Genomic DNA, 27,320 nt, shown 5'->3' with positions numbered 1-27,320 from the left:
AATTTTGTGAGGCAATTAAAAGTTTTACTAAGTGGTCTGTCATTTAGTACTGACAAAAAGGTGCCTGTATCTTTCCATGACATCTGCCTGAGGGATTACAGAAGAAAAAAAAAAACCAGAAAAAAAACCCAACAGTAAAAATCAGTGCTCTGATGGTGGCAAACTAGTGCTAGGGAGCTTATCACATGCAACCCAATCAATTCCTTAAAGTGATTCTCTGGATAACAAAGTCGTCTTCTCTGTTACTTGGCAGGACAGCAAAAGAATGGGATAAAGTGAAAATGTATATTTTTGTCATCATATGTATACACAGAAAGAGAGAGGTGGAACTTACTATGGGACTAAATGGAGAAGCAGTAAATGAGAAAAAAAAATCTTACAATCCCTCTAGAAAAGATTTTAAGGGAGTTCTTCCCTCCTACAAAAATAACTTTAAAAGATCACCGGGGTATACAGCACAGGAATAGATCATGGCTCTCCTCTTTGCCTCTCCAGTCTCCTTCAACTCAAGCCTTAGACTGGTCAATCTAGATGCCAAAGATTCACCCCGTTTCAGTGCACAGCTAATCATCGGCAACTTCTCCATACATGTCCAAAGAAATACAAAAATTTGTGCTCTTGTCAAGTTGGAACAAGACAGCAGCATCACCTTTCCTGTGTAGTCATCAATGCGCTGCCATAAAATAAAGTAGATCAATAGAGATGCAGGTCCACTCTGAACTAGATAGGAATAATTTTGCATTCCAGTGCCTCTCCATACTGTCCCTAGTCACAGGCACATCAGACAGTTATGTCCTAAATCAGCAAATCCAATTTCCTGCTATCTCAGTCCCATCGCTGTACATAATCCCTTTCATGATTAAGCTACTCTTGTTTAAAAGAACTCCTCGCTCTAAAATAGTGCAACTGCTTCTTCACAGCCCTAAGCACACAATTACCTGATTCTGCTGCTAAATGGATGAAAACATGCCTCTGATGCAGAATGCCACAGGCAAAGCAGACAGGAACCATGTTTATTGAAAGAGCTCCACAACCCAGCCTGCGCTGATCAGACACTGCCATGCTCATGCAGTAATGTCGTCAGAAACCTGATGGGGAGCCAAAAGCTTCCACAGAAGTTAAAAGCAGAAATGAAACACGCAACTCTCTCAAGTTGCTTCCTCAGGCTGCAAACTGCGTGAAGGCACAAGCATGGAATAACGCAGAGGCCCCAGCCGGTGCAGCACGGCCAGCAGCCCTCGCTGGAGCCACTGGTGCTGCTGCTGCAGAGTGAGGCAGAAAATGAAGCTGGAAGGGTTTCCTCTTTGCTGCCCGGAGTGCTTCAAAAAGAGCTGCGGGCAGCCGCAGTTGACCTGTTGACCGCTGCAGTGGTTTCCTCAAAACTCTCTAGCCCAACTGGATGAAAAATACTGAGTCAATTATAGTCACTGTTAATATTCCCCTGAAAAAGAGATTAGGGTCTTGCCGTCCTTTCGAGTGTTCAAAAAAGCAAAGAAATACTTCCTCACAAAGCCATACAGAAGTTCCAAACACTCAACCCCTTTGAAAACTCACATTTTTTTTAAGACACCCAAATAAAGATATAGGTATTTTACCTGAGTTTTAAAACACTTTGTAAGGCTGGATTCTAGAGTTCCGTTCTCTGCTTCGTCAGGTTTTATCAATGCTGTTTTCCTTAATCTATTCTGGACTTGGCAAAGGTAAATTTCCAATTAGTGTTTTCTTTCTTTTTTTTTTTTCAGAAGCTGCACTGCGTCATGGACATCACCTAATTTTATCAAGTGCCTATAGGTCAGGGATCTGGCATGTGTCATTTCACCTCTAAGAGGCTATTTCCAGTAAATGCATTTTTCAGTTTATGCTTCGGAATGGATGTTGAGATGACTCAAAAACTTCATGGTAAATTACAAGTGAACTTTAAAAATTTGATTTGGCAAAGATGTGGCATGTTTGGTGTGTTACAGTATGATAATTAGTAGCTGTCTGAAGAGTTGATCAGCAGTTCTTCAGTAGGGAAAGGTCAAGGAATATAGCATGAGCTACTTTTGTAAATAAGCTGGAACATTGCTGTTCTCAGGGAGCTCACAAGTTTTGTCTTCTATACGAAACCAGAACTGGAGCAATTGGTTTTGTGCACATTGACAATAATAGAATAGTGTTTCTCTTTATGAAGAGGAGTAGCTCTGCTCACTTCAGGAAAAGGTATCAGGATATCTGGAAGTTGATCAAAGCTCTGCTGTCGCTCCCTGTGTGATTCTGGGAGCACCCATTTAATCACCCCCTCTCACTGTGAAAATGTATTACGTGCAAAATTATTGTAAAGTTAAGGTATTGCTTCTGAATGCTTTGAAATCTTGAAATCTGCAGAAATATGTATTTTTTTAAATTCAGCTTTTCTTTCCAGTGTTTTGAATTGAAATAAAAGGCTAGAAAAGACCATTACAATAAGCAAGTATAATCTTTTGCATATCAAACACCTGATGATTCCTGAATCCCACAGTTTGATTTAGGAGTTGATCCTGTGTAATGTGCTTTGGTTCTAATGCAATAAAATGTGCATTTCAGCAGGAACCTTATAGTGATTGCCAATCCACTTAAAGCAAGCATTTGCTCAAAAACTTTGTGGATTGAAGTCTAAGTACTTGGAAACCAGTGGACTTAAAATCTCTGGACGCTGTTGTTCATATAATGTCTTCAGCTTTAGGGTGTCTCACCACAGAAGCAGAAGATAGACCATGTCCTCATTCAAACTTCCAACTATATCAGCTTGCACAATTAGAGAAGGACCCCTCCCTTTAAAGGTTCTTTTGTGCAATTCAACACATTTATCTTTAAGGAAAAACACGAGCTTGAGTTTATAACTTTATTTCACATTCTGAAGCTTCCAGAGTGCTTGCAAAACATTCATTTCAGACATTGTTTAAACTAGTAGTTAGGTATCTGGCAGCCATACTGGTTATGCACCAGACAATCTGTGGTTTTATCTCCTTAATTCAGGGCACATGAAAAAATGTTTTGATATCCAGTACAGATTTCCAGAGGAAAAAAATACAGTACGTTTAAGCTTCCTTTTCTACATGGTTTACTAAATATAGTGTAATACAAGTAATAATATGCTGTGGAAATTTCAACTGTAATGTAATGTGCACTTACAGTCCAGGAGTAAAAATTTACTCAGCTAAAACAATTTCACTCTCAAGGAACAAGCAGTTTTGGCCAGCGGGGTACACACCACAATGACTCAAACAGTCTGCCAAACTCAATAAGCAAAGGGAGCAGGCTTGAATTCTGCTTTTCACAAGCTCATTAGAATAGGTGGCATCAGCTATTTGAGAGCTAGGACACCGTGAACACACTTGTGCATGCAATGAAGTTCACCAGATTCAGTAAGACTAAATGAAAAAAAAATATTATTAATGACTGAAATAACAAAACTTTCTTTCTCCAGAGGACTATTTTTAAGTCCGTAGCTTCTGACCAGCCAAATGCAGTTTGGCAGTCCTATCAGCAAGTCCTCGGTATACTAGAACCCATAGTGTCTGCAGTGAAGCGCTCTGTAAACTTTGTAAATGGTTGTTCTTCTAGCAGTGATATATATCTCTCCAGAAGGAAAAAAGTTGCACACTCAAAACAAAACAATGAAAGCCAGTCAGTAATATACATGCAAAATAATTGGCCTTTACAATAAGGAATACTTGTGGTTTACAGTAAGTAATGCTTGTAAGCTCAATGTTTGTAGTAATATTTGCAAATGCGGTAGTATTAGTCTGGAAGATTGCAGTTTGGAGATCAATATCAGTGCTTCCTGATGGATGCTGAGTATGGCAAAGGGATGCATGCTGCCAGTCTCCAAAAGCCTGGAAAGTAAGATGTTAAGCATTTTGCCAGTTCTCAAAAGCCGCTGAATCTTCATCCCTCCCAGAAAGCAGATGAGGACTTTTTCTCTCTACAGAAGCACAGGACCAGTCCCCTCAATTAGGAGTCCTGCAGCGGGTAGTTGCCCAGCCCTTTTAGGAACAACAGGCTTATTTGTAAGTGAGGAGCAGGGCTGCTCCTCTGCTTGTGGAATTTCTTTACCCTTTATTTGAACATGAAATATTCAACAGGAAACTGACGTGACTTAAACCAGGCCCATTTGTCTGTGCTGTTTCCAAATCCTGGATGTCTCTCATGTCAGTGCAATTAGTCTTTACTAAGCTGGGGGTTAGCTTGACATGATACATGCATAAGAGTCAAGAATACATGTTAACCTCAACTAAATATTCCATCTTTATCTTCATATTCCAACTAATTGTACAATCCCAGTATTCAGCCATAGATGTCTAAAATCTTGCTTTAGTGGAAGACAAGATGTCAGTGAATAATTTGCCAGGAAGAATTAAATGTTGGTACAATTTGAGAAAAGCAATTTGAATAAGGAAATGAGCAATCCCATAGCAAAACAGGAAACTTAATTAAAAGTATAGTTGTCATTCATGCTGCTTATCTTTATAACCAGAACTGGAAAAATGAAACATGAGGTGTTCTGCTCCCATACAGCCTTACTGGGTATCAAAGTATGACTACCTGTTCTGCTGGTTGCAGACAGAATATTCGTTATAATTGTTACCATGCATTTAGTAAGTTGTTCAAAACTTCTCTCTGTGTATATCTTTGTGTACTTCAATATTTTCCCACACTATGTGGAATTTTATACAAACAGCCCTAACACTGAGTCTTTTAAAATCCTTCACAGTCAGCAAAACAGGATGCCTATGACCACAGCCAGGACTGTGATGTTAAATCCTCTATGAGGTCTGCATCTAAGGTTCCTCAGACAGAAGCTGTTCTGTGGTTATAGGAAGAAGGTGGGTAATGGGAGCTGTTCTCTGAAACGTTAATATCCTTGGGAAAATATGTAAAACCAAAACTTTTTTTTCTTTTTAAAGAAAACAGAATAGTGAAATTTGCGAAAATTGGTATATCAGTAATCCCTAATATGGTCTGTTCCTTCAAGAAATGATCTGGGTTTTTATGTGGCAGCATTTTCTTTCCTATGATTACAATTAAAGATACAGCACTATAAATATGCAAGCACATGTCAGAGCAGTAAATTAGAGCCAGCAGTGCAAAGACAAATGATCCCTTGGACCGTGGGACATTGCACTCCAGGAAATCGCTGCTACCTGCCTCTTGGCAATGTATGTCCCCTCCACAACGGCAGCCAGAGACTTCTCAGAGATCTTCATCAAGCACAGAACATTGTTGAGATGATTGAGGTTCCTCCTAAAATGCACATGCGTGTTTGCAGCAAGGACCTAGCTCAGGAGTCTGGGAAAGCTTTTATGATGGTTTCATAGGCGGGAGGTGGGGTTTGTGTGGAGTGGCAGATGCGGAGGCTGTTGTTAGACCAGTGGAATTCAGGTCGACTTAAGCTGTTGGTGGTGCTTCCCACAAGGGTTGTGGTGGTGTTTGTGGGAGTGAGTGTGATGAGCTGACTGTTCGTCTCCACAGGGAGGGGAGGACACTGCAGGAAAGGGTGAAAGGTGGACGCACGGAAGCTTGACTTCCTGGGGAAAGAGTTGGCTTGCTCCAAGGAGGCTTGCCGCTGGAAGGTGAGGCTGGCCAGGCTGAGGTTGCTCCGACGTTCACAGCTGCTGTTGCGGTAAAATCCAGTCCTGCCGGTAGTGTGGCCATGGGAGGAAGGTCTGGACCGACGGCTGAAGGCTGAGGAGCTCCCCTGGGAAATGTGGGCGCTAGCTCTGCGACGGGACAAGCAAGTGAACAATGCCCAGATGATGCCCCCAATCACCAGTCCAATCACCATGGACACTGTGAAGGCGATCGTTATCTGCTCTGAAATACAGCAAAAACACACGGCAAAGTTATCTCATTAACTCTGAAGGATTTTCCTGCCAGAAAATTAATTGAAGATGGCAGCCTCCTTAAAAGATGAACAAACCTTAAGGTCTTTCTAAGTAATACATGAGCTTCACAACACAAACGCAGCGGTTCAGATTGCTGTGACTATATGGTGTTTTTTTCTTTAATTTGCATAATTCAACAACATCCAGAAAGTAGCTTTCCATGCAATACCAGTTTCTGTACCAATGCAAGGGAAAAGTCTTTACTCCCTCTCTAATTCAGTCACACACCAGCCCCAAGGTGTGCTACAAAACTGCCAAGCAGTTCCTTCTGTGGATAGTATGAGGCGTGGATTTATGCAGACTTGTCGTTTTGTTTATAATATTTATGTTCTATGTGTATATGTTTGCAAGTTCACCTATTACAACAGCGATGTAGCTGCTGCCATGTCCTTAATGCAGTAAGCCTTGTATTTATTACAACATGAGAACACGTCCCAGCCTTTTACTGCTGAGTAACAGATACTTTAAATCCTTATAGTAATTAATGTAAATTACTATGCCCTGAATTATTATGGTCAGAGATAACCATTAGTAATACTAAGTCTCTTGAATATTTGCCATCACCATAACAGAAGGTAGTAACTCCAGGATTGGGATGCCAACACTGGAGCCCAAAACGGGCAGGATAAGACCAGGTTCAGAATGTTCTTGCAGGGTAACAGCTGTTAAAGAGTTTCCCCTGAATTTATGGTGCTGCACACTCATTTCCACAACCGAAAGTAATGCCATCAAGTCCGAGCTGTGGGAATTAGCCAAAGCAGGTGCTGAAGAGGCAAAAAAAGAACAAGTGGCCCGAGGGACACCTATGGAGAGCAGCCAGCACACAGTGAAGGGAGAGGTGCCAGGCATGGTCAGTGGAACCGGCTTGCACCCTAGCATGTGCCAACACACATCTTTGCTTAAGTCTGGCCTCAGAGCCTAGCAAGGCTTAAACTTAGGGCAGGTCACTGCAGGAAGGGGAAAGCAAACATTTACTTTCCTTCCAGCAGGGGAGATGTAAATGATTATTGGTATAATTGCACTTTAAGAATTAGTTATTATTACCATCCTTACCTACCTTCTTAGTTTTCTCCCTTTAGTGAGAAATTGGTAGCTATGTGATTCATACTTGCACTTGGGGAAAAATATCTCCTTGAGCACCAGAAAGTTCAGCATAAAATTTTCACAGCTTTCTGGGTGGGGACTTCAAGCAGCATTAAATTGGAACCCAGCCCTTGCTGCTGCCCCTCAAACCCTGTCAGAGGCAGTGCATTCATCCTTACATGCCTTTTGCAGGTGTGATTCTAGACAGGACCAACAGTGTCATGGATTACTGGCATCACCATTAATCTCCTACCCAAGTTTATTCACCTTATATTTTCTCAGGATAGATCTGAAGTTCCATGAGGCCCAGAAAACTTAAGCTTTGAGTAAGGCACCGATATTTTGGAAGGCTGTACAAACCTCCTGTTGCTTGCTTGTAACCTCTGCTTTCAGATAGATGTATAACCATTATCCTTTTCAAATGGGAAAAAAAAAGACAGGAGAGCATAAAGCATAGGGTATCATTGCAGAGCACTGCTCCCTCTGAGGAATTTCATTCAGAGGCTGACCAGATTTGATCCTAAAATATAATTTTTCTTTAGGCCCTCATTTTTACAACTAAGAAACTCTTGACTGAGCACTCTAAAGTCAAAGGGTGATAGTCTGGTGTCCTTTTTGCAAGAACCCACAGGCAGCATCCTGCACTGCAGCTCCTGGCTGCAGATCAGAGCTCTGTCAGCATAAGCAGCCTTCCGAGGAACTCATCGTGATTCTGCCCTTTCTAAGACATCTTCAGAGACACAGCAGGCCTTACTGTGCCCCTTTTGGTCAGGAATAGCCTATTACACTATTTTAATGGATTTAATACATTCTGTTGCTGTTAAATTGCTACTCATACTCCCAAAGGTGGGAAGGGAGAGCTAGGACTTGGTGACCTCCAGTTCAGTAAATCCCAGCGGGTGTCCTAAAGACAGCACTCCCCGAGCACTAGAGCTGCAGTGTGGGTACCCCTACTGTTGTCCCGGGATGGCTGCAGGGAAGCAGAGCAAGGACTAATAATTTCTTAGGACGGTTGCCTTTGCACCTCAGCTGGAATGCTAGTTAGGTTATCGTATTTGAGACTGCCAAGGGAACACCCAGGCACAGGGCTCTGTGCTGTCACCCCATATGTCACTCCTGCCTGGGCCCTCAGCTCCGATGGGGAGGAGGTGAAAGGGATCTCTGCGGGGCTTGGCAGCCTCACCTGTAAGCAGAAGCACAGCAAGATGCATGAATGTACCTAGCTCTGGGGTTGCCGTGCACCATGGTAGGGGTTTGTCCCTGAATCCCTCTGGCCATAATTTTCACCACCTGCACAATTAATTCACACTTCACACTGTTAAAAGCAGATGAGAGAATTGACAAAAGTATTGAGTGCAGCTCTTCGGTCCTTCCCACGTGCTGTTCCCCTGTGCTGGAGGTACAGCACAAACAATTATCCCTTTGGATAATGTCTTAATTTTCTTTAACTTCTTTGATTCTTTTATTTTTCTACCTCTACATACAAATGTAAAAATAGAGGGTCAAATTATTCCCTGGGGAAACTCAGCTGAGTTTACACTGACTATTGCAGTTGCCATATAGTACCCCAAATGCTCTCATTTCCGTTTGGACATACATTTAATCTTTTTGCTTCTTATTATGAGAATATTGTGAGACCTACTGGTTACAGACACTTTATTCTTTCCATTTCCAGTCTCTCCCTGACTTTAGTGGAAACTGTGCATCTAATAGGCTGAACTTGATTTTTGTTCACTCCCTGCAGATGATGAATTTCACTGAAATGTACTTTAGTTCTAAAATCATACGTTGAAGAATTGTAAATCTATGCCCATTGATTTCCTCTTTAGAATGTCCAGCAATCACAGCCCTGAGGTACATTGGAGAAAATACTACCAAGCAGAGAAAAAGATCAAAGGCAGAGTGGGACTTGCTGCACCTGGGATTTTGAGGGGAACAGCTGGCTTCCACAGAGTTGTTTTTTCCTTCCTTAATCTGGGCAGTGCCAGCCAGAAGAGTCACAGCAACACTGACACAGTGTCTCCCAAGGGGCCATCGTAATATCTTACGGTTTCCTGAGAGCTGTGCATGTCATTCTGTCCTCTGCTCTTAAGAAAAAAAATAAATAAATTTGAGAATAGGGTAGGAATGCTGCCAATAACCATAACAATAACTCCCCAGGTGCTGGTCCTAAAAATATGTTTTGATCTGTATGTTTCTAAGGCTACTCACACTGCCTGCTTTAACTGATTATGCCACCACGAAAAAGATCTGGTGCCCCACCTCAGGCAATTTTGTTCTCTCACCTCTAACACCAGCTGAGGTGAAGAACAAAGGGTTTTTTCAACAATGCAGGACAGACTTTGAGGTACAAAGCCAGAAATAAAAGGACAAAGAGACAAAGCAACCTAATGTCTTAGCTACATTACCTTTCTTATCTATGGTGCTTCCAATGTGTCCATGCAAAAAAGGTTGGAGAATCAAAACCGACAGTAACATGCGTGACTTCTGGATGTTACCATCAGATCTGGACACCCAAGCCAGCACATGTCTGTCAGCCCAACACCTACCCAGATCAGGCAATGCCTTCTGAAGTCTCTCTATTCCCTTTTCTCTGATTTTTGCATGTACTGTTAGGCAAATGCAGTGCTACAGGTTTGTCCAAGGGATTATTGCCTCTGCTATGCAAATGTTTTTCTTGGTTGTTGCAGCTTTCTTTAAGGCTTTCATAACTTTCCACGAACTGTATATATGAAGTATATATATCCCATCAAGCTGATAGCTTCTAACAAGTCCTTAACAGTCTATAGAATTTACACAAGAGAAATTTGGATATGTGATTAGTAAAGATGACAGACTGGCTGAAAAGGTGCTTTCCCTAGCATTTGGCCCTGAAACAAGTTCTTCCCATCCAGCTGGGGTATCAGTAGCAAGGCCAACCAAAGGGGGCTCATATCAATCTGTAAGTCTTCTGAGAAGTGGACTATGTTCTCTCCTTCCTCATCTTGGGGTATACCTCACCAAAAACTAGCAACACAGTCCCTACCTGGACTTGTCAGTCCCTGGATCAACGAAAATCTTCATAAAATAGATTTGCTTTTTGTGATGGAGGATCCTGCCTCTATCATGGAGTTTAGCAGGATCCTTGCAGACATACTCAGATCAATCTCTTAATTCTGTGAGGGTTTCATTTTCCTTTCATGTGTATGGACCACATCAGATAGCAAGACATCTCTTTGAATTCAAAACACGTTTGTATTGAGGATTAATTTTCCCAAGGATTCTCTTTCTTGCCCTCAGCTCTGGCTGCGACAAGCTGGAACAGCATTTTGCTCCATAAACTCAAAATTCTCCAAGGTGTAAAGTTAAAGTGGGCACAAGGTCTTCCCTGCCCCTTGCTCACAAATATATACATCTGTAAACTTATAAGCTGGCAAAGTATATGAAGGGATACCTTTCAAAATCATATAAGTAGCAGCTTCAATGAGACCATCTAAAAGCAAGAACCAGGGCAGGGGGGACAAAGCACTGAATGCAAAGGACAGAGAAATGGGAAAGCATCTTTTAGTCAGGCTGTGCACACATAACTTGAATTGGAACTACAACTTTGCCAATAACAGCTAATAAAGCTAATAAAAGACCAGTTAGTTTTCCAAACGTGTTCTGCTCATGCTATTACTAAGTACAAGGAGACAGAAGACACCCATAGGGCGAGATGATACCTACACATTTTATTTGATTTCTAGTGGGTGACTTCCCAATATTACAATCTTCTTTATGTTTTGGAGCTTTTTTGTTCTTGCTTTATTAAAAGAGAAATAAGTAGTTTAATCTTACAGTTACTAGAAGTGGTAAGGTAGCTTGACAGTCAAGAATGGCACTGTTCAGCATTCAAACCCAGATTGCTATGAAGATTTTTTACTCACATTATTTAGATCAAGATTCTGTTCATTTACTTCAGCAACTGACAGTAATTTTCCCATCTTTCTTTTTTTCCACCTGTCCAAAACTAGCATGAGGCTTCGCGCACCTGACATGCAAACTCTATTCCATGTGGGCTCCATCAGGCTTGTAGGCAGATTGTACAAGTTCATTGATTTCAGCTGTATTAGCAATGAGAAATGTCAGAACATACCACTATGTTTTAGAGTGGGAAAGAGCTATTTTTGTAATTTCAATACAAATTCTAGAACTCTAAATTTATTTGCACTTACATTCTTTCCTTCTCACATTTTTGTGAGCTCTCTTTACTTTATGTGATGTGATAAGCCAGTGACTCAAAACTTGTCTAAGTTTTGTAAGCATTTCAGTATCAGTATTATTAATAAGCATTCTTCCCCTTGCATGCACGCACGCTTGCGCACACACACATTGCCTTGACAGCTGATAGAGAGTTTGATCTCAGACACGTAAACATCCAGCTCAGCCTCTGTCTTAGGCTATATTTTTTCCTGAAATGAAAGCTCAGTGACAAAATCTGGTATAAAAACCATAAAAACCAGTATGCAAATTCCTACCTAAACACTGAATAGCTTAATGTAGAGCGCCAACTAGTGTATAAAGCATGAATTGCACCTTCAAATGACAAATCTAGTAACCTGACTAGTAAGAATGGTTCAGATTCTGTCTTACAGGAGTCTCAGTGTCTCAGGTTTCAAGTGAGGTTCAGATAAGTTATCAGTGGATGTTCATAACAGCCTCATTTGTGCAAAACCAGGCAGGAGCAACAGGGTCCATCAAAGTTTGAACAAACTCATAGCATCTTCCTTCACCTATAGAAAACGCCCATCCCTAAGCTGGATAGGCTGCAGATACTTCTCCTCATGCATCCCTGGCAGCACGTTTGGACAGAGGGAATATCCTGGGCTCAAAAAGCCACCACTCTTTCCCACCACAGAAGGTTTGAAGTGAACTATATGAAATCTTACGCCAGTTCTACTTATTCCAAGAAAACTTAGTTTAAAGCTGGGGCTGGTATCAGTAGCCAACTCCTGTGCTGCTGTTGTCATGCTGAGTTGAAAAAAGCAATTTCTCTGTATCGGACAAGTGTTGACATTACTATCTTCCCAACCTCTGCCACTAATCTTATTAGCAAAGCAGCCTCTCATTAATCATTTCTAGGCAGTCCATGATTCAGTTGGGTGGGCTGTGTTACAATTGCTGTGTAATATCAACCAGCTGTGATCTTAGTCATGAGAAAAGTTTAAGAAAGGTCACACATGACTCTTGCGAGATGAGTGAGAGTGACAGGCTACAGCACAAGGTAGTTCAGGTAGTTGTGACATCCAGAAAATAGACAAGGATGGTGGCAACTGGAAAACAGAATCTGTAGAAAAAAACTCTGGAAGAAAAGCAGATTGTGCAGGACATGAGAACTAATAAACAAAATAAACAGAATAGTTAGGCTCTCAGGAATGTCACTGTTCTGCATTCAGACACAGCTTGCTAGAGGGTTGTTTTATTCGGAGATTCTTTTCTGCAACAACAGAAAGTAATTCTTCCACTCCACCTAATAACTAAATAGTTGCTTTTATGTCCACTGCAAATAAAATTAAAAGTACTAGGTTTAAAACAGATCAAAGGAAATTAAAAAATGTGTTTCTATCTGTGAGGACAGGTAAGAACTAGAATAGGTGGTCCAGGTAGGTGGCTCATCTACCCCCATTAAAGATTTTAAAACCCAGTATCAGTCAAGAGTTGTTGTAATATAGTTAATCCTGTCTTGAAAGGAAGATCGGACAGATGACAGCTCAAGGTCCATACTGACAATATTTTGTGCAGTTTCTAAGACTTTCTTCAATCAGGTAAGCAAACAGGCTCCAGAAACATCTAAAAAATTAAGTAAATGACAAGGAAAAAAATCCGCAATCTGTGCCTTTGGATTAATTCTCCATTTGAAATGCAGAAGGGACAACCGTTTATTAGAGGGTTAACTTCATAAACGAGCATCCTACTTAGGAACAAGATTGCCCTCTGCTGGAAATTTATGCTGGAAATCTCTAATCAAAAATCACCTTAATTCTAACAAAATAGGGTGTCAGCAAAAGTGAAAAAGAAACATCCCAACAAAAGATTACACAGACGTTAATAGTACCTCAAAACTCGAAAAACCTCTGAATTATATTGCCATAAACTCTTAGGACTAGTGTTTTGCACAGGCTTTGAAAGGAAGATAGACTGAGGCACAGCAAAAGTGTTCAGAAGCTTAATGAAGTAAAGCTTGCACAGTTTTGTGGCTTTGCACAAATATCTGTGCGGATGGAGAAGCATGAAACTACATCTGTTCTTAAATTCATATTTCTTGCTATCCACAGTGATGTCCAGAATGATCTCCATGCACCAAAGTACACTTGCTTTGTTTACTAATACCATAATTTGTTGTGATAAAAAGCCGGAAGAGTGGAATATGCCATCTCAATAACCCACAAACCAACTCAGAGGTAATGATCTTCCCTTGATATTACTGGAAGTTCATTTTTACTGGAATGATAAATAAAGAGTAATTGTAATTATCAGAAGGAAACATCTAAGATAGAGATGTCAGCATGTTTAATTTAATGCTTTTGGCGTAACTATATAAAACAATGCAAAGACTCCTTTATGCAGACAGAGATAGAAACTTTGTTACTGTGTGGTTTCATTATGATTCCTAATGCACTACAAAGACAGTAATATAATTTTGATCTTTTCCACATGTGCAGCAAACAATCCTCTGGCCAGGCATTCTTACTGACCTTACAAAACCAGAGCATAAGCCTAAGCTGTATGGCCTCCGCGTGAACCCGAGTCAAACAGTAAATCACAATTTGCCACAGTGCAGTATGACATTACTGTTATTACTTGATTGGTAAGATTATTTTACAGAGCCTGAGGACAAAATAATTTCCTATATGAACAGAGCACAAGTGACTGGAGTGAAAACCTAAAATTAAGTAGGATTTCCTAAAATTCTAAAAATTAAGGAAGAAATATGAAAGTACATATGCTACATTTAAGAAAACAGAAGACATCCGGGTTTAGAACAAAGCACAAGATTTTCAGGTTACTGGGAAGACTGTAGGGTAAGGAATCCACTGAAATCACCTTCAGTCCCACCACAGCAATTCTGTAGTCTGTGATCTGAGAAAAGCCTGCCAGGCCCAGACACAGCTTCAAGTAGAGCTCGTCCTTACTGTGAGAACCCGCAAAAGGCCAAGAAACATTCACACTGAAACCCAAAGTTTTATCAGAATATAAGGCACAATATTTTAAAAGATAGAAAACTCAGAGTGACAAGGCACATTCTGAGTACCTTGAGACACTAGGTATACTAGAAATAAAGACCAGATCTCAGCCTGCCAGCACATCCTACAAACAGTGGCTCTCAATGCAGTGCTTTTCGGAGATGCTGCAACTTCTGCACATTTGCCTCTAGGTGCCAAGTGCTCGTTTCCACCACCAGAGAGGCAGGACCTTGTTTCTGCTCCTAGCTCTTAGCCGTGCCCTCTCTCTCCTTCTCCCCCTGCAACCTTCACAGCTGCTTCCAAGAAAGGAGCAATCTTCCCTTCCAAATTTCACACATTCTGTCCCTCTTACTCTCCATTTTAAATGTACATCATGTATTAACATAGATAAAATGAATGAAAAAGATACGTACAGCATAGTGCCTTGGCAGAAGCTGAAGGAAATCTACTGGGACCCAAACCCGCAAGGTTTCTCAGACGCAGTCTCTTCTCACTCAGAAATATACTGCCTTGGAAATACTGCCACAGAGTATTCTGCTGACAGGTCTAACTTGTGTATTGCCTGTTCAAAAATAGCCATCAGTGAAAACAGTGTTTAGTGTTTTCTTCATGGTCTCATTATTTTTTGAGATTGCTAAAACTAGGGCCTTCTTCAGGTAAAAATTAGGAAGTTGTACAAAGTGTAAGAATGAGAGGAAAAGGAGCTGTTTGTGACCTTCGCTGAATACTGATCTAAAATTTACAATAAACAAGTATTCAAGGAGCAGGAAGAGGGATCTGTGTTTAAATCAGATTTTCCTGCTCTTTTCACTGCAGTAATACCTAGGCTGCGCCCAGTAATGCAATACAGATGTTCATATGTAGCAGTACTGACTCTTCAGTTAGCTATCTCCAGTTCAGAAATTTGAGCTCTCCTTCTTCCAGTGCTTCCAGTGTGACCATTAATCCGTTTCAGAGATTTGCTTTGCACCAAATATGTCCATGGATATCTATTTCAGTGTGGGATAGGAGACCTAATTAAGTAGTATTCACAAGAATCTGTGCGACCACAAGCAGATAAATGCTGGTATTATTTCTAAGTGAGGTAATTACTGATCTAAGTATTAGTCAGCTCCTGATGACCCACGACAGATGATCCAGGCTGGAGACTCCGTGTGAGGTAGGGCATTGGTGTTTGTCCCACAGTGGTATCTGGGAGGCTGTGTTTGCACCAGACTGGTTCAGGTCCTACTTGTCTAGAGACTCCTGCGCTTCTCAGTCAACAGAACCATCCAGGGTCTCCTTCTTCATTTATGCTCTGTCTGCATAACACATGGACCTCCCTCAGCAGCCATGTGTTGGATTGGTTGGCTTGGTTGGTAATGGAAACCCTGAATAACTGAGAGATGGCATCAATAGAACATAATTTTTTAAGGCAAGGGGTTTAAAGTTAACAGATGTCAGTTAAATGGTCAAATATTCCATAAGTGTCTGTTAAGATGCTGGATTATGAATTCAAATATCTGAAAAAGGGATTTAACTTTCTTCTGCAAATAAGATGCTACAGAAGCAAGGCAGAGGCCTCTGCTGAGAAGCAGAAACTGCCCTAGCTGTTCGCTTCAGAAAGCATGTGTCAGAGTCCAAAGAAGTTTTGCATTGCATCAAACCAACTACTTTTTTCTGCCCCAAATATTTTTCTGAAAATTTCCTAGACATTATTTCATAGCAATGCTGTATATATTTGTATTGTTGATGAAGTTTTGATCGAGTTTTTTTGAGTGATAAATCTTAAGTTACTGTTGTCTCATTTTTAGTAGATGAAAATTAAACTTACTTAAGTGTTTTTCCCATCTCCTCAATTAGAAGGGGAATAAATTATGTTAGAAGAATAATCTAGGATTGCTTCGTGCTAACTTAACTACTATGCAATAGGTTTCAAAATCTGAATAAGTGCCTTTTATTAATTTTTTATTGGAAATGAACCTTCTACCTTGAAAAGCAGGAATTTGTCTGTACTAGCTGTTATTGATAGTCTTCTGAATTTGTTTCCCCCCGCCCCAGACAAAAGGGTAGGGTTGTGAAATGAAGATAATCTTGCAAATGCAGGAGGGTCAATCCTGAGTCTTGGTTTTACTTCGTGCTCTTCTTTTGTGATTGTGGACATTTCATTCCACCTTTATGCTTCAGATTAATCTTCTGTGTAAGGGACATGGCACCGTGCAAAAACACTCATTTGGTTCACAAAGATTTTTGACTCCTGCTTAAATGAATTATAATGGTGAAACTGGAATTTGTGTATAAATACAGAGCATTTTCCTTTGACAGGTTCCACAAGAACTGAGGCAGAACCATTGCATCCACAATGTGCTGAGACTAACTCATCTGAATATGAATCCTGCCAGGTTCTAGCAGTTTAGCATGCAGCTACAGGGAATTTGTCTTGGTGAGAAAGCACGGCACTAAGCTCCTTTTATTATGTGGCACATTCACATGCCAACACTTTCACTGGTGTAGTGCTTGGAAGAAGAAATATGCTGCATTTCCTAAAGATGAGATTTCTGTATTTGGTAGATAAATAAAGAATGATGCTTCTAGCAGCTCATGTGACAATGAGCAGCACCACATACTCAGTCAATACAGTAGGTGTAATTGCCAAAATGTATATGCACTGTGTGTTTGATTAATATTTAAACAATACTCTGAAGAAACTTTGCCTCTTCCTTCTACTACCTCAGATCTGTGTCCTTCCTGTTAAAGATAGTTAAGCATCTGATAAATCAATGACTGTATGGGGGGGTGGGGAAAGCAGGAAAGAAGCAGTAATTAGGATGCAACAAAACACGGCCTGAGGATGACAGACTCACTTTAAAAGAATAATTTATATACAAGGAAGAAATCGTGCTCTGAATAGACAGAGTGCTAGAAGAAGACTGGTCTCTTCATGACATATTTTTTTGCTTTCATCCAACTACTGTAATACTCTGTTCTTTGGGCTTGCCAGAATAAGGGAAAGGAAAAAAATATACGTCCCTCATTAATATCTACTTTTATCTCTCTGACAGGCCTTCACATAAGATCTTGGAATGGATTTATGTATTATCTTCCTAAATGTAAAGGCTGACTATTGATATAATCCCCTTTTGTTCAGTAATGGAAATGATGACTTTCACATGCTTGTCAAATCTTTTACTTAACTGAGAGCAAAATAAGCATAATCATATTAAATATGGAATTGTTTGATCATTCTTCCCCTTGAGAATACAGTATATGATTTATCTGATAAATTTGTATATAGGGTTTATACAAAACAATAGTAGTCTAGTAGCTGATACAAAATGGTACCTCCAAAAGCTAGCTTCAAAATAAAACACACCATGAAGTTAAGACACAGTTCTGTGTCCTGGAGAAATTAGTGTGGTCAGAGGATTAGATTTGACATATGCCCTTGACTCCTGTCCCTGATGGAGCACAGAGAAAGTGCTGGCTTCCTCCAATAACTTGGCACCAGCAGAAGCAGCCTTAGAAGGTGCAGTGCAGCATCTCCTGCCTGGCTGCTTCAGACCCTCTGTAGCAATACTGGAATACAGGGAAGCAGGCAGACACAGCTCCGGAAACCAGTACTGCCATGTGCATGAGCAAATCAGCCCTTCTCAAACACAGCCGAGGGGAAACAGAGACGTGGCATATCCTGAAGCTGAGAGGGGGAAGACGAGCAATGCCTTCCTTTTTAATTACATCGCAAGTCATAGATTTATTTCTTGTTTGGTATAAGAATATTTCTGGAGAAGTTCGGAGGCAGAGCCAGGGACTCTGAGTGCTACAGAGGAATGAGGTTCACTGCTGTCGTGTTGCCACTGAAGGGCTGCTGTTCAAACACAGTTCCCGCCATTGCTAATGCTTCACCATCACATCCTGTCTTTTATCTTCCTTCCGTTAAACCCACATCCTTGCTGCTATTTCTCTCAGTATTAGCACTATTTATATGAAAGCTGTGTCCTGTTTGAGTCACTGGCCCAGGCTGCTCTGCTGCTGCCTTGTGACATATCCCAAGTCAGCTTGCGCTGTGGTCAGGGAAGCTGGAAATGGGAAGATACTCTGGTGACCTTGACCTGGTACACAGGACAATAACCCCTTTCCTTACAGAGATCTTAACAGGTCTAAGCAGAAGAAATGTGGTATGTGTGGGTCTCCCTCACTCCAGCAGTCCTCTAGCTACCATGATCATTATAAAAATAATGTGGAATACGTAAATCAGCTTGTGACCTCTTGAGCACTTGAGACGTGATCTAGTTATGTAACAATTTCTACATCTCTATCACAGGATTTGCATGTGTGTCAGTATCTCCTCTGAAGGGGAAAAAACCAAACTGCCATTAGTCAGGGGACATCCCGATTGCTCCAGAAACCATGCAGCAGACCTTACTCTGATGCTGCTGGGCCTGGCTGGGGCGAGGGGCGTTGCACAACCCTACAGCCTCTACAAGAGGTGAAAAAAACCCTCTGTCTCAGTTCCTATAGAGATGAAGCTGAGTTCTACTGCTGTTGCCATTATTCGTTTTTGCCTGTGTAATATGTTCTCAGGGTCTGTCTGAGGCCCCAGTGCATGTCATTTGTAACAGAAAAACCAAAACTGGTCCCTGTCCTAAAAACTGCTGAGCTGTGTTGGATTTTCACAGTTCTGATTTCTGCAAATTCACCATGCAGATACATTGCAATTATTATGAAAATTAACATGAAAAAAGTTACTTATTCAAGTGAAATCTTTGGTTAAGTAATCTGGGAATATGTCTTCACTGTTAAATTTGTGGCACCATGTAATATTTTACTGAAGAGCAGGAGGGAGAATCTGTAGGTACACTAGATTTAAGACTGGTAATAAGAAGATAAACATTTCAAGGATGTAACATCACCATAAATATCTCATTGTCTTTAATAGTGTTGTTTAAATGTATTTTATATCTGTGTTGTACATCTGCTCCTCAGATAAATGTACTTGAAAAAACTCAGTGTGTTTACAGCAAGCATTTGCAAAACCAGAACCATCTTTCTGTCTCATTCTGTGTCACATTTTACCTCATAATCTTTCTCTTGACAAAATTTTTCTCTATTTTTCAAACAGGGACTTGAAATGTGGAGGAACCATCTGTCTTAGCTTCCAGAAACCCAACTGAAAACCTGCCTCCCGGTGTGCTTATTTCCACAAATGTCTTCCAGGGCATCCTGCCTGCTCTAAGTTCAAGTTGACCATAGGAAGATAAATCGATTCTAGTTTCTCAGTGAATTTGGGAAGAATCCATGTATTTTACTCCATGTCAGGATCCCTACCTCAGGAGTCTGAACACATTTTGAAGTTGATAAAAATTTTGTGCAGTGTTGGCAGGTTTTTTGTAGGAGGAGTGGGAGGAGGCTTTATGTCACTGTTGCCTTTACTCAGCACAGCTACACAGCCACTAAGCCAGCTACGCTTGCAGCTGCATTATGTGATAGAAATGGGGAAATCTGCAGCCCCAGGGACATGGTCTGTCAGATTGACGCAAAGGGGTATAAACAGACTCTGCTTCTTTCTGCCCTATACCTTAAATTATGCACTCGCACCATTCACACAACTAGACATTTCTAGTACTGGGAACATTTTGAACATATTTTAGAGGAATAATGCTCTAATTAGTCCATCTGATCAATATCTTCTGGGCTAAGAACCAAGGAAAGAGTCTCGTCTCCAAGGCTATATATTTCCACCAGTTTTCCTAGCCATTTCATGCAGTGAATTCTGAGGGTTTTTTGACTAAACTAGGAAATGCATCCCTCCTTCCTATTTTTTTTTATGTGTTAGAATACTATTATATAGGGTTGTCCAAGTTCACATGCCACCGACGTATACTAGAACCAATCAATGAGGGTATTTGGATTATATGTTTTTAAAACAAGCTTTTGTTCAACCATCAGTAGATGTACTTGGCTGTGAAAAGGCGATGAAAGACAAGCTCTTTTTGTTATTAGAGGTCTTAAGGGTATGGAAAGGTAGTTTTTGAGATGTAAAACTTCTGCTTTTTTTAAAGGCTCCAGCTTGAAAAAATAAAGGAAAAAATATTAGTCAGAAGATGGAAGGTTAGGCAAGCAATAAGGAACTAGCAGGGCTCTAGAAAATGTGTAATAACGAACCTGGAAGTATGATGCATTTGTTTGATTGGAAAATATAGGTGGAGAGCTGGAAGAAGGGTTTGTTCATGTACAGTTTGCTCTCATATTAATTCCATCATGATGGAAACAGAAGTCTGCTCAATGATTTGAGTCCTTTAATATCACACACCATGAGGTAAAGCCCTGAGCTGCAAGTCCTGAGTGATGGATCAGTACCCCTGATGAGCCAGAAGCCACTCTGAAATTCAAGTGTTAAGCAAACAAACTTGTTAAGGTAATGCATGATAAAGCACTCAGGGAAGCCTGAGCAGGAAGATTGTTGCTGTAGACTTAGTCTGTGTATGCCAGATGGGGAGATGCAGATTCAGTGTGAAGAATGCATTTTATACATATATATGGCCATCTGTGACATGGGAGAGGTATTAGTACAGGCTCCCAGCCAAAGAACTCAGATATATTCTTTCAGATACATTTGACTTCACCAAGTCAATATGGATCGTCCCTTCCTCTGACAACATTTTCTGGATCCATTCTACTTCTTCCCCTCTCACTCATCATGCATTGATGAATTTGGCTTGCTTTTAATTTTTATTTTTATTGGGTAATTTTATCTATGTTTATATACCATTTTAATTAAATGCAAAAAGGCCATGAGGTTAAAGAAATGCAAACCTGACAAAGTCAGTTATCACTGGAATACAATTTTCATGTTTGTCCCCAGTATGAATGGAGAAATGCTTGCTCAGTCATCAAAAATAGCATAATGGTTTGGATCACAGCAATACTCGTATTTGCACACTAAAAGTCTCTACCCTCATTTTCAGTCTGTTTTCTGAACAGAACAATGTGCTACTACTTTGGATAAGCATTGGAAGCAATTGTTCCCTAAAACTACATCATGAGGTTGGAAGAAAGCATTTTGCCTCTCACTCTTTTGTTCTCCCATTGGGGCCACTTCTAACAGCAGGAACCTGTGAAGTCTGAAGTTGTTGGACTCCAACGAGTGGTTTCAAAAGAAAGAAGCTCACTTGTTCACATACTGTTTGCAATCTTTTGCAGACATCAGTGATCTAACCCGAAGACTCTGCAGGAGATCATATCTCCTGTAAAGACATTTATTCCTTCTGCTATGAGCTCCTTATGGTGTGTGATATGCTGCCAAATATTGCACTTCTAAAATCACTGGCAAAACACGTGTTTCCAAAACATGAAGTAACAAAAGGGAGTCCAACTGCAAGAAAAAAATGCCAGTTGATGCAGTGTTTTCAATCACCTTACTCTATTTTGGCTGATTGTCATAAAAAAAAATACCAGGAAGAATATGCACGCTACAGTGAAATTTTGGAAAGGGAGAAAAGGGAATGGAAGAGAAGAATTCAGGAAATACATCCTTGAGGTTGATACTGCATCTGAATCCAAGGCTCGAATTTTGTCATGTTTTCCTACTACTTTGATCTGCTTCAGCTCTGAAGGTCTTTTCTACTAAGAAAAATATCTGCAGTGGTGTAAAGCATCTGTAAGCGGCTCTATGTCACACCTTCACTTCCTATCTGCTAGCAAAGCAATTGCATCTGCAACTTAATGAAGTCCTCTGCCCTATTAACAATGCCCAGTCTACCAGGATAAAGGCCCTCTGAGTACTCTGGTTTGTGCTGGTCTTTTCCAGCTATCCAACTAGGAAGAGTAGTAGCCTGGTAGAAGCTACCACTGCCACATCTGCTGTGAAGTGCTCCACAGCGGGCTTCACATTGTAGCCTTTTTGTGTCCCCATCCCCAGCAGGACAGCTGAGGCAACTCACTGAGTTTTTATTTGCTGCTGCTAAAGCTAGGCTGGAGGGCACAAAGTGTGTGAAGAGGAGCAAAGGGAATGAGGAGAGATCACCCCGTGGGTATGCTGGAAATGTGCTGACACAGTCATCAGAGTGGAAGATAACAGGCTTAACCTGGCCACCACACAGGCAGTCAAATGCTTCTTTTCTTTCTTGCAAAGGACTGGGCTGGATTTGCTGCTGTTGCTTCTACTCCACCATGGCTACCACCCATGAAGGATCCTGTAAGAGAAATCAGATCCTATGGCTGTTGAGGTCGGATTTCCCTGTGTCTGACAGCTATGTTACTGTTTGTGCCAGTGCTGCCCTTCACAAGTCTCTTAATGACACAAAGTCCTTAACCACTGTTCCGGCTACATCAGTGAAATATCACCACACAGTGTCAGATGTTAGAATATGCTCATTCCTAATGATCATCTCTTCTAGCAGAGTATATAACCTGACTTCTTACAAGCAAACAGAAATATTTTAATGAGGAGAAGAACAGTGGATTGAGGGAGAGACAAGGCAAAATTTGACATTATATTTAAAATGGTGAGTGCATTTGTAGCTTATAAAATCAGGTGGTAGCGCTCATATTAGTGTCGGGCAGTTTGCAATCTTAAAATTCTGGAAGACAACTGATGTATGGCTTTGTTTCCACTCACTGGACAAATAACACCCTGGATTACAATTCAAGAAAAGAAAAATTGTCCTTAATGTTTTTAAAGTATTAAATTGTAATATTGCATTTTAAAATAGATACTTGAGTAAAACTAGATTGAAGGATAGTTTAGGGATCTACGTTTATGTTGATTAATATCTGCTTACACTTTTTCTCTCTGCTGCTGTCATATTGATCAAATGTACTATTTAAATTAAATTTCCTGATCTGAAAGTATATTACTATCTGCACTGGAGAAATAGGATTGTTTTGAAGCCATTTATTGTATTTAATTGTGTGCAACTGAAAATGCTTTTAGGAATTACAAGAAATGCACTCCTGGTTAAAATGGAAACATCTTTGCTCCCACTGTTACCTTGCAAATCAAAATGAACTCAATAAAGGCTGTATTAAAACAGTAAAAAATGAAATTAGCAGTTGATGGATGGGGACCAAACCCTGAATTTCTCACTCAGCTATTGCCAAACCTCCTTTTGAAATTAACAATTAAAAAATAATTGAGATTCTCTGTCTGCTGTCCCATGTGATACCAACAGTGCTGAAGTTCAGCAGTGGCTGGCTTTAAGTGCTTCGCTTCCTACCTCTGCCAAAGTACCATACTATGGATTCCCACCACAAGGGAGGGTGACTGGAGGTTACACAGCTTCATAGAAGCTGGCACCTGAAAGAGATGAGCTCCTGCATCCTGGCAGTAGCTCAGGCAACTTGTCTGAAACAGGCATGTATGTCTACAAAGACTGCAACATCTGTACTAGGGAACAGCTCTAGCACGGTGAGAATTGGAATCCCAGTTTTGTGCTTGTGACACATTACATGGAGGATATTTGCTGATGGGGTCAGGAGCTCTATCATGAAACTCATGAATTTAAAAAGAGGAGGTTAACAATCCTTTTTTTGCTAATGTTTTACTCCGCTACATAATTTAGCATTTAAAAAAAACCTGCAGATTGATGATGGTGAAGAATGAATTCAAAAGAATTCCTGCAAGATCTGCAGCTAAGCATGTTACCGACTTTCCAGGCTGTCACTGACTCTGCATTGAGCTTGCAAAACAGTGTGCTAATTTAAAAAAAAATTAGATTATTTTTTAAGGTCTTTGCATGAATATAGAGAGAGGATTTAAACTACTTAGGCAATTCACACAGCATGTGTATACCTTGGTTCATCTATACAGCTTTATTCATGCACACTTCCACTAGCCTGGAGCAGTCATAGAAAGATTTATATGTGCTCACACATAAATAAGTGGAAGACAGTTTAGCTTGCTCATTATTTTAAAATTCTTAGAGTTACTTTTAAGATACTATTCTGTGAAGTTATCATTGGACAGCTTTAGAAAACAGGATGCCTGCATATTTCCAGCTGTTAGACAATAGGTGGTTTCTAAACTTGTAAGGGTTTAAATATGATTATGAATAGTTGCTTTGGCAATTTTTTCAGCATTTATTCTTTTCTCACAAAGTTGGCCCCTTTCAGCAAACCTTTGTGCACATGTTAAGTTTATGCTTTGGCCAAAACCATGGGAGCTGCTGAGAAGTCACACACGCATGGAAAAGGATCTGCATCTTGGTAATCTATTCACACTCACAATGCTATATGGTGAGTGGCTTAGAAAGACAGTGGAGCAGCCTGTAAGCCATATCCTGAAAAATCACAGTTTCAAGTACTGCTTCCTCATGTAATAAAGAATTCTATTTTATTTATATCTATTATTGGTAGTTTTATTTTTAGCTCAGGTCATGTGTCTCCGAGAATGTCAGAAAATACATTTCTATCATTTTAAGTGAAGCTTCCTCACAGTGAACTTGTGTCAGTCATCGTTTTCTGACAGACTATATAATATCCCTCCCTAGCCTACCACATATGATATACCTACCAGAAAGGAAAAGGAAATGTTATTAACTCTTCTAAAATCTATCAGAAAAATAAGAAAAACCTAAGAGTTTTCCTTCCCAGAACCTTGCAAGCTCATCACAGAAACCCAAGCTGTAAGGTTCGTCTGCTGCCAGAGCATAAGCAAACAGGAGGCCATCAGGGCTGGGTACAGTACCAGTCCCTGGCAAGTCAGGTGGGCAATGGCGGTGGAAGGTGATGCTGGCCCTTTCAGCAATAAGGCAGCTCATGTGTGTCCTGCTTTGTGCTGTCAAATGCAGCTCTTGAAACTGAAGGAGGGGGGCCTGGCACACCTGGAGCAGTACCTTAAATGGAACAACAGAGTAACAGCAGTACCAGCAGGGCCAGCCGCTGTGGAATGTAAATATTCACATCTTAGGTACGTTTTTGACTCTTCGTGAAGATGGAGAACACCTTGGACACAGTTTGAGCAGTATGGCTAACGAATCCTTAGAGTTTTGTATAACTTTCCTATTTCTTGTGTATGTTTCCATGACACTGAAGCAATAATTTACCTCAGCATAAAAGCAAATCCATAGTTACAAGGGGCAGCACCATTTACATAAAGATTATTAAAGTAAATGTTGATGGAAGTACTTTCATTTTTGTTCTGAAAGAGCCATTTTAGAATTACATGTAGTTCCATTCTACAAAAATTATATTCTTCAGAGTCCAGCAGACAACCTCCAGCAACAAGAGACTCTGAAACAGTAATAAGTATTTTTTCCTTAGTTAATCCCTAAGTATTTCTCAAAGACATCCAGTATCATTATCTTACTCTAGCTGAAGACAAAAAAATTGAGTTGCTCATGGCCTCCCAGTAGGAAAATGTATGTCATTGCAGGAAATATGTGAATGGCATCTGACATATTTCTTATGCTAAGGAAATGAATCTTCTTGTATAGTTATTTTCCACGCTTTTCCCAGGGCACTTCTATGCAATGAAAATCCTATTTTGCTAATGCATATTATTTTTTAGTTTTATATAACACACAGATTCCTGGAGGCATCATTGCTCTATAGCAATAATATAATAGACAAAACCAGATCGTATGGTTCACTGAAATGTTAAATGCTAATACCTGTTAATTTTAAACATAGCAAGTAACAGAGCTTTTTGGAGGGAAAGGTTCTCCACAGTTGCACAGAATCCTTTAGGATCAAGTCACTGGATCTAATTACCTTGAATGAATTTCAGTATATTTCCACCCCAAACTCTATATGTTTCAGTTAATGAATCATTCCCAGGTTTCAGTGAAAGAAAAGATTCTTAATGGACAATAGTCAAAATATATATTGAGGAAAAAGTAAGGAAAAACTGATCACAAGACACCACAGCAAATTACAAGTAATTTTTCATTCCGGAGGCGTAAGCCTTTATTCCAAAGTTTGCAACAGGTTTAGTTTTTGGTATCCCTTTTTCATCAGAAGAATAAACAGATCATGTCTGACATGTAGGTACATCCATTAAACACTTGAGAACGTCTACCTTATCTGAAACATACTGAAGTCAATAGACACCTTTTCAACCGACTTCAGTAATGAACTTTGTCAAACAATCAATTCTGCCCTGGCACTTCCTGCTGTCTTGATTAGTTTAAAAACATGATAAAACTTTGTCAAAGAAACATTTGGAAAACAGCCTTTTGCACTGCAAGAAATACAAAATCTATTCATTACTTTTTGCTTCCAACATGAAGCTTGAAAGTACCTCGATGTATTTTTTTAGGTAATCACCAGCAAATCTCAGCATCTACTGTAACAAGATTCTAGAACAAGAAACAAAATCCTTACCCCAAAACTTTGGTGGCCATGTGATTGGAGAGTAAGTACTGTTTCTATCCATAACATCCAAATAACAAATACAGAATAGTATATCCACAGAGGTGAAATGGGTTTCTGAATGTTTGAGATTTAGCAGTAGAAGCAATGCTTTTGTGCTGCCAGGGAACTGTGTTGTTTGCCTGAAAGGAAATAGATGTATCACGTTTCCTGCTTGTGGACTCGAATTAGTAAGTGTTCGCCTTATCTTGGAACACCACATGGTTCCCGAGATGGGGAAATAGTTTCCTCCTCGTCATTTCCTCAGCCAGAGCAAATTGACTCAGAACAATACCAAATCTCCTCCTCCTCTGAAGCTTTTTGAACCTCAAAATGTCCAGAGATAGAGATGAGAATTCCTCTTTCCTTTAATGATTTTCTATATTGAAGACCTTACCTTCCTTAAACATTCAAAAGCATTTGTATTCAGTTGGAATTTTCAGTAAGGAAGAAATATGTCAAGAGGCTTTTAATAGACACCATTTCATTAGTCTATTAATTTAGGGTATGAGGATTGTTCAGTATTTGCCATTGTTCTGCGGGTAGTTTGAGGAACTAGCCGGGCCTGACAGTGTAAATGTAGGCATGAGTGTTTTAATGAGTGTACTTCAAATTTCCTTTGCCAATTCTTTTCCTTTCCACACCCCATTCTAAAATATGAGTTCCTTGGAACACAAACAGGCTTTGAGCTAATTGTTTGGGCAGTTTTAATACAATGCAGTGTTAATTCCCTGTTGGAATTTGTAAGTCCTGCTGCTAAATATAACAGCAATAATACCCCTACAAAAGAAAATAGCTGAGA

The 27,320-nt window shown here is 40.2% G+C and overlaps 1 protein-coding gene across 2 annotated transcripts; it reads right to left on the bottom strand.

Annotated features, from left to right (window-relative positions):
* Nucleotides 1-2,849: 2,849 nt before the first annotated feature.
* MYCT1 (MYC target 1) lies at nt 2,850-26,682 on the bottom strand. Of its 2 annotated transcripts, none has more exons than XM_005446564.4 (2): nt 26,492-26,682; nt 2,850-5,835 (listed from the first exon to the last, which is right to left on the bottom strand). In XM_005446564.4, exons 1-2 carry the CDS (start codon nt 26,541-26,543, stop codon nt 5,303-5,305), a joined length of 585 nt encoding a protein of 194 aa, XP_005446621.2. In that variant the 5' UTR covers nt 26,544-26,682; the 3' UTR covers nt 2,850-5,302. The 2 variants fall into 2 exon arrangements, with proteins under 2 accessions (XP_005446621.2, XP_055570501.1); XM_055714526.1 differs by having other exon boundaries at nt 2,850-5,830; nt 26,492-26,548.
* Between the last annotated feature and the right edge of the window lie 638 nt (nt 26,683-27,320).

The sequence above is a fragment of the Falco cherrug genome, chromosome 6 (assembly GCF_023634085.1).
Source record: "Falco cherrug isolate bFalChe1 chromosome 6, bFalChe1.pri, whole genome shotgun sequence".
Taxonomy (NCBI): domain Eukaryota; kingdom Metazoa; phylum Chordata; class Aves; order Falconiformes; family Falconidae; genus Falco; species Falco cherrug.
This window is presented reverse-complemented; position numbering and strand designations above follow the sequence as displayed.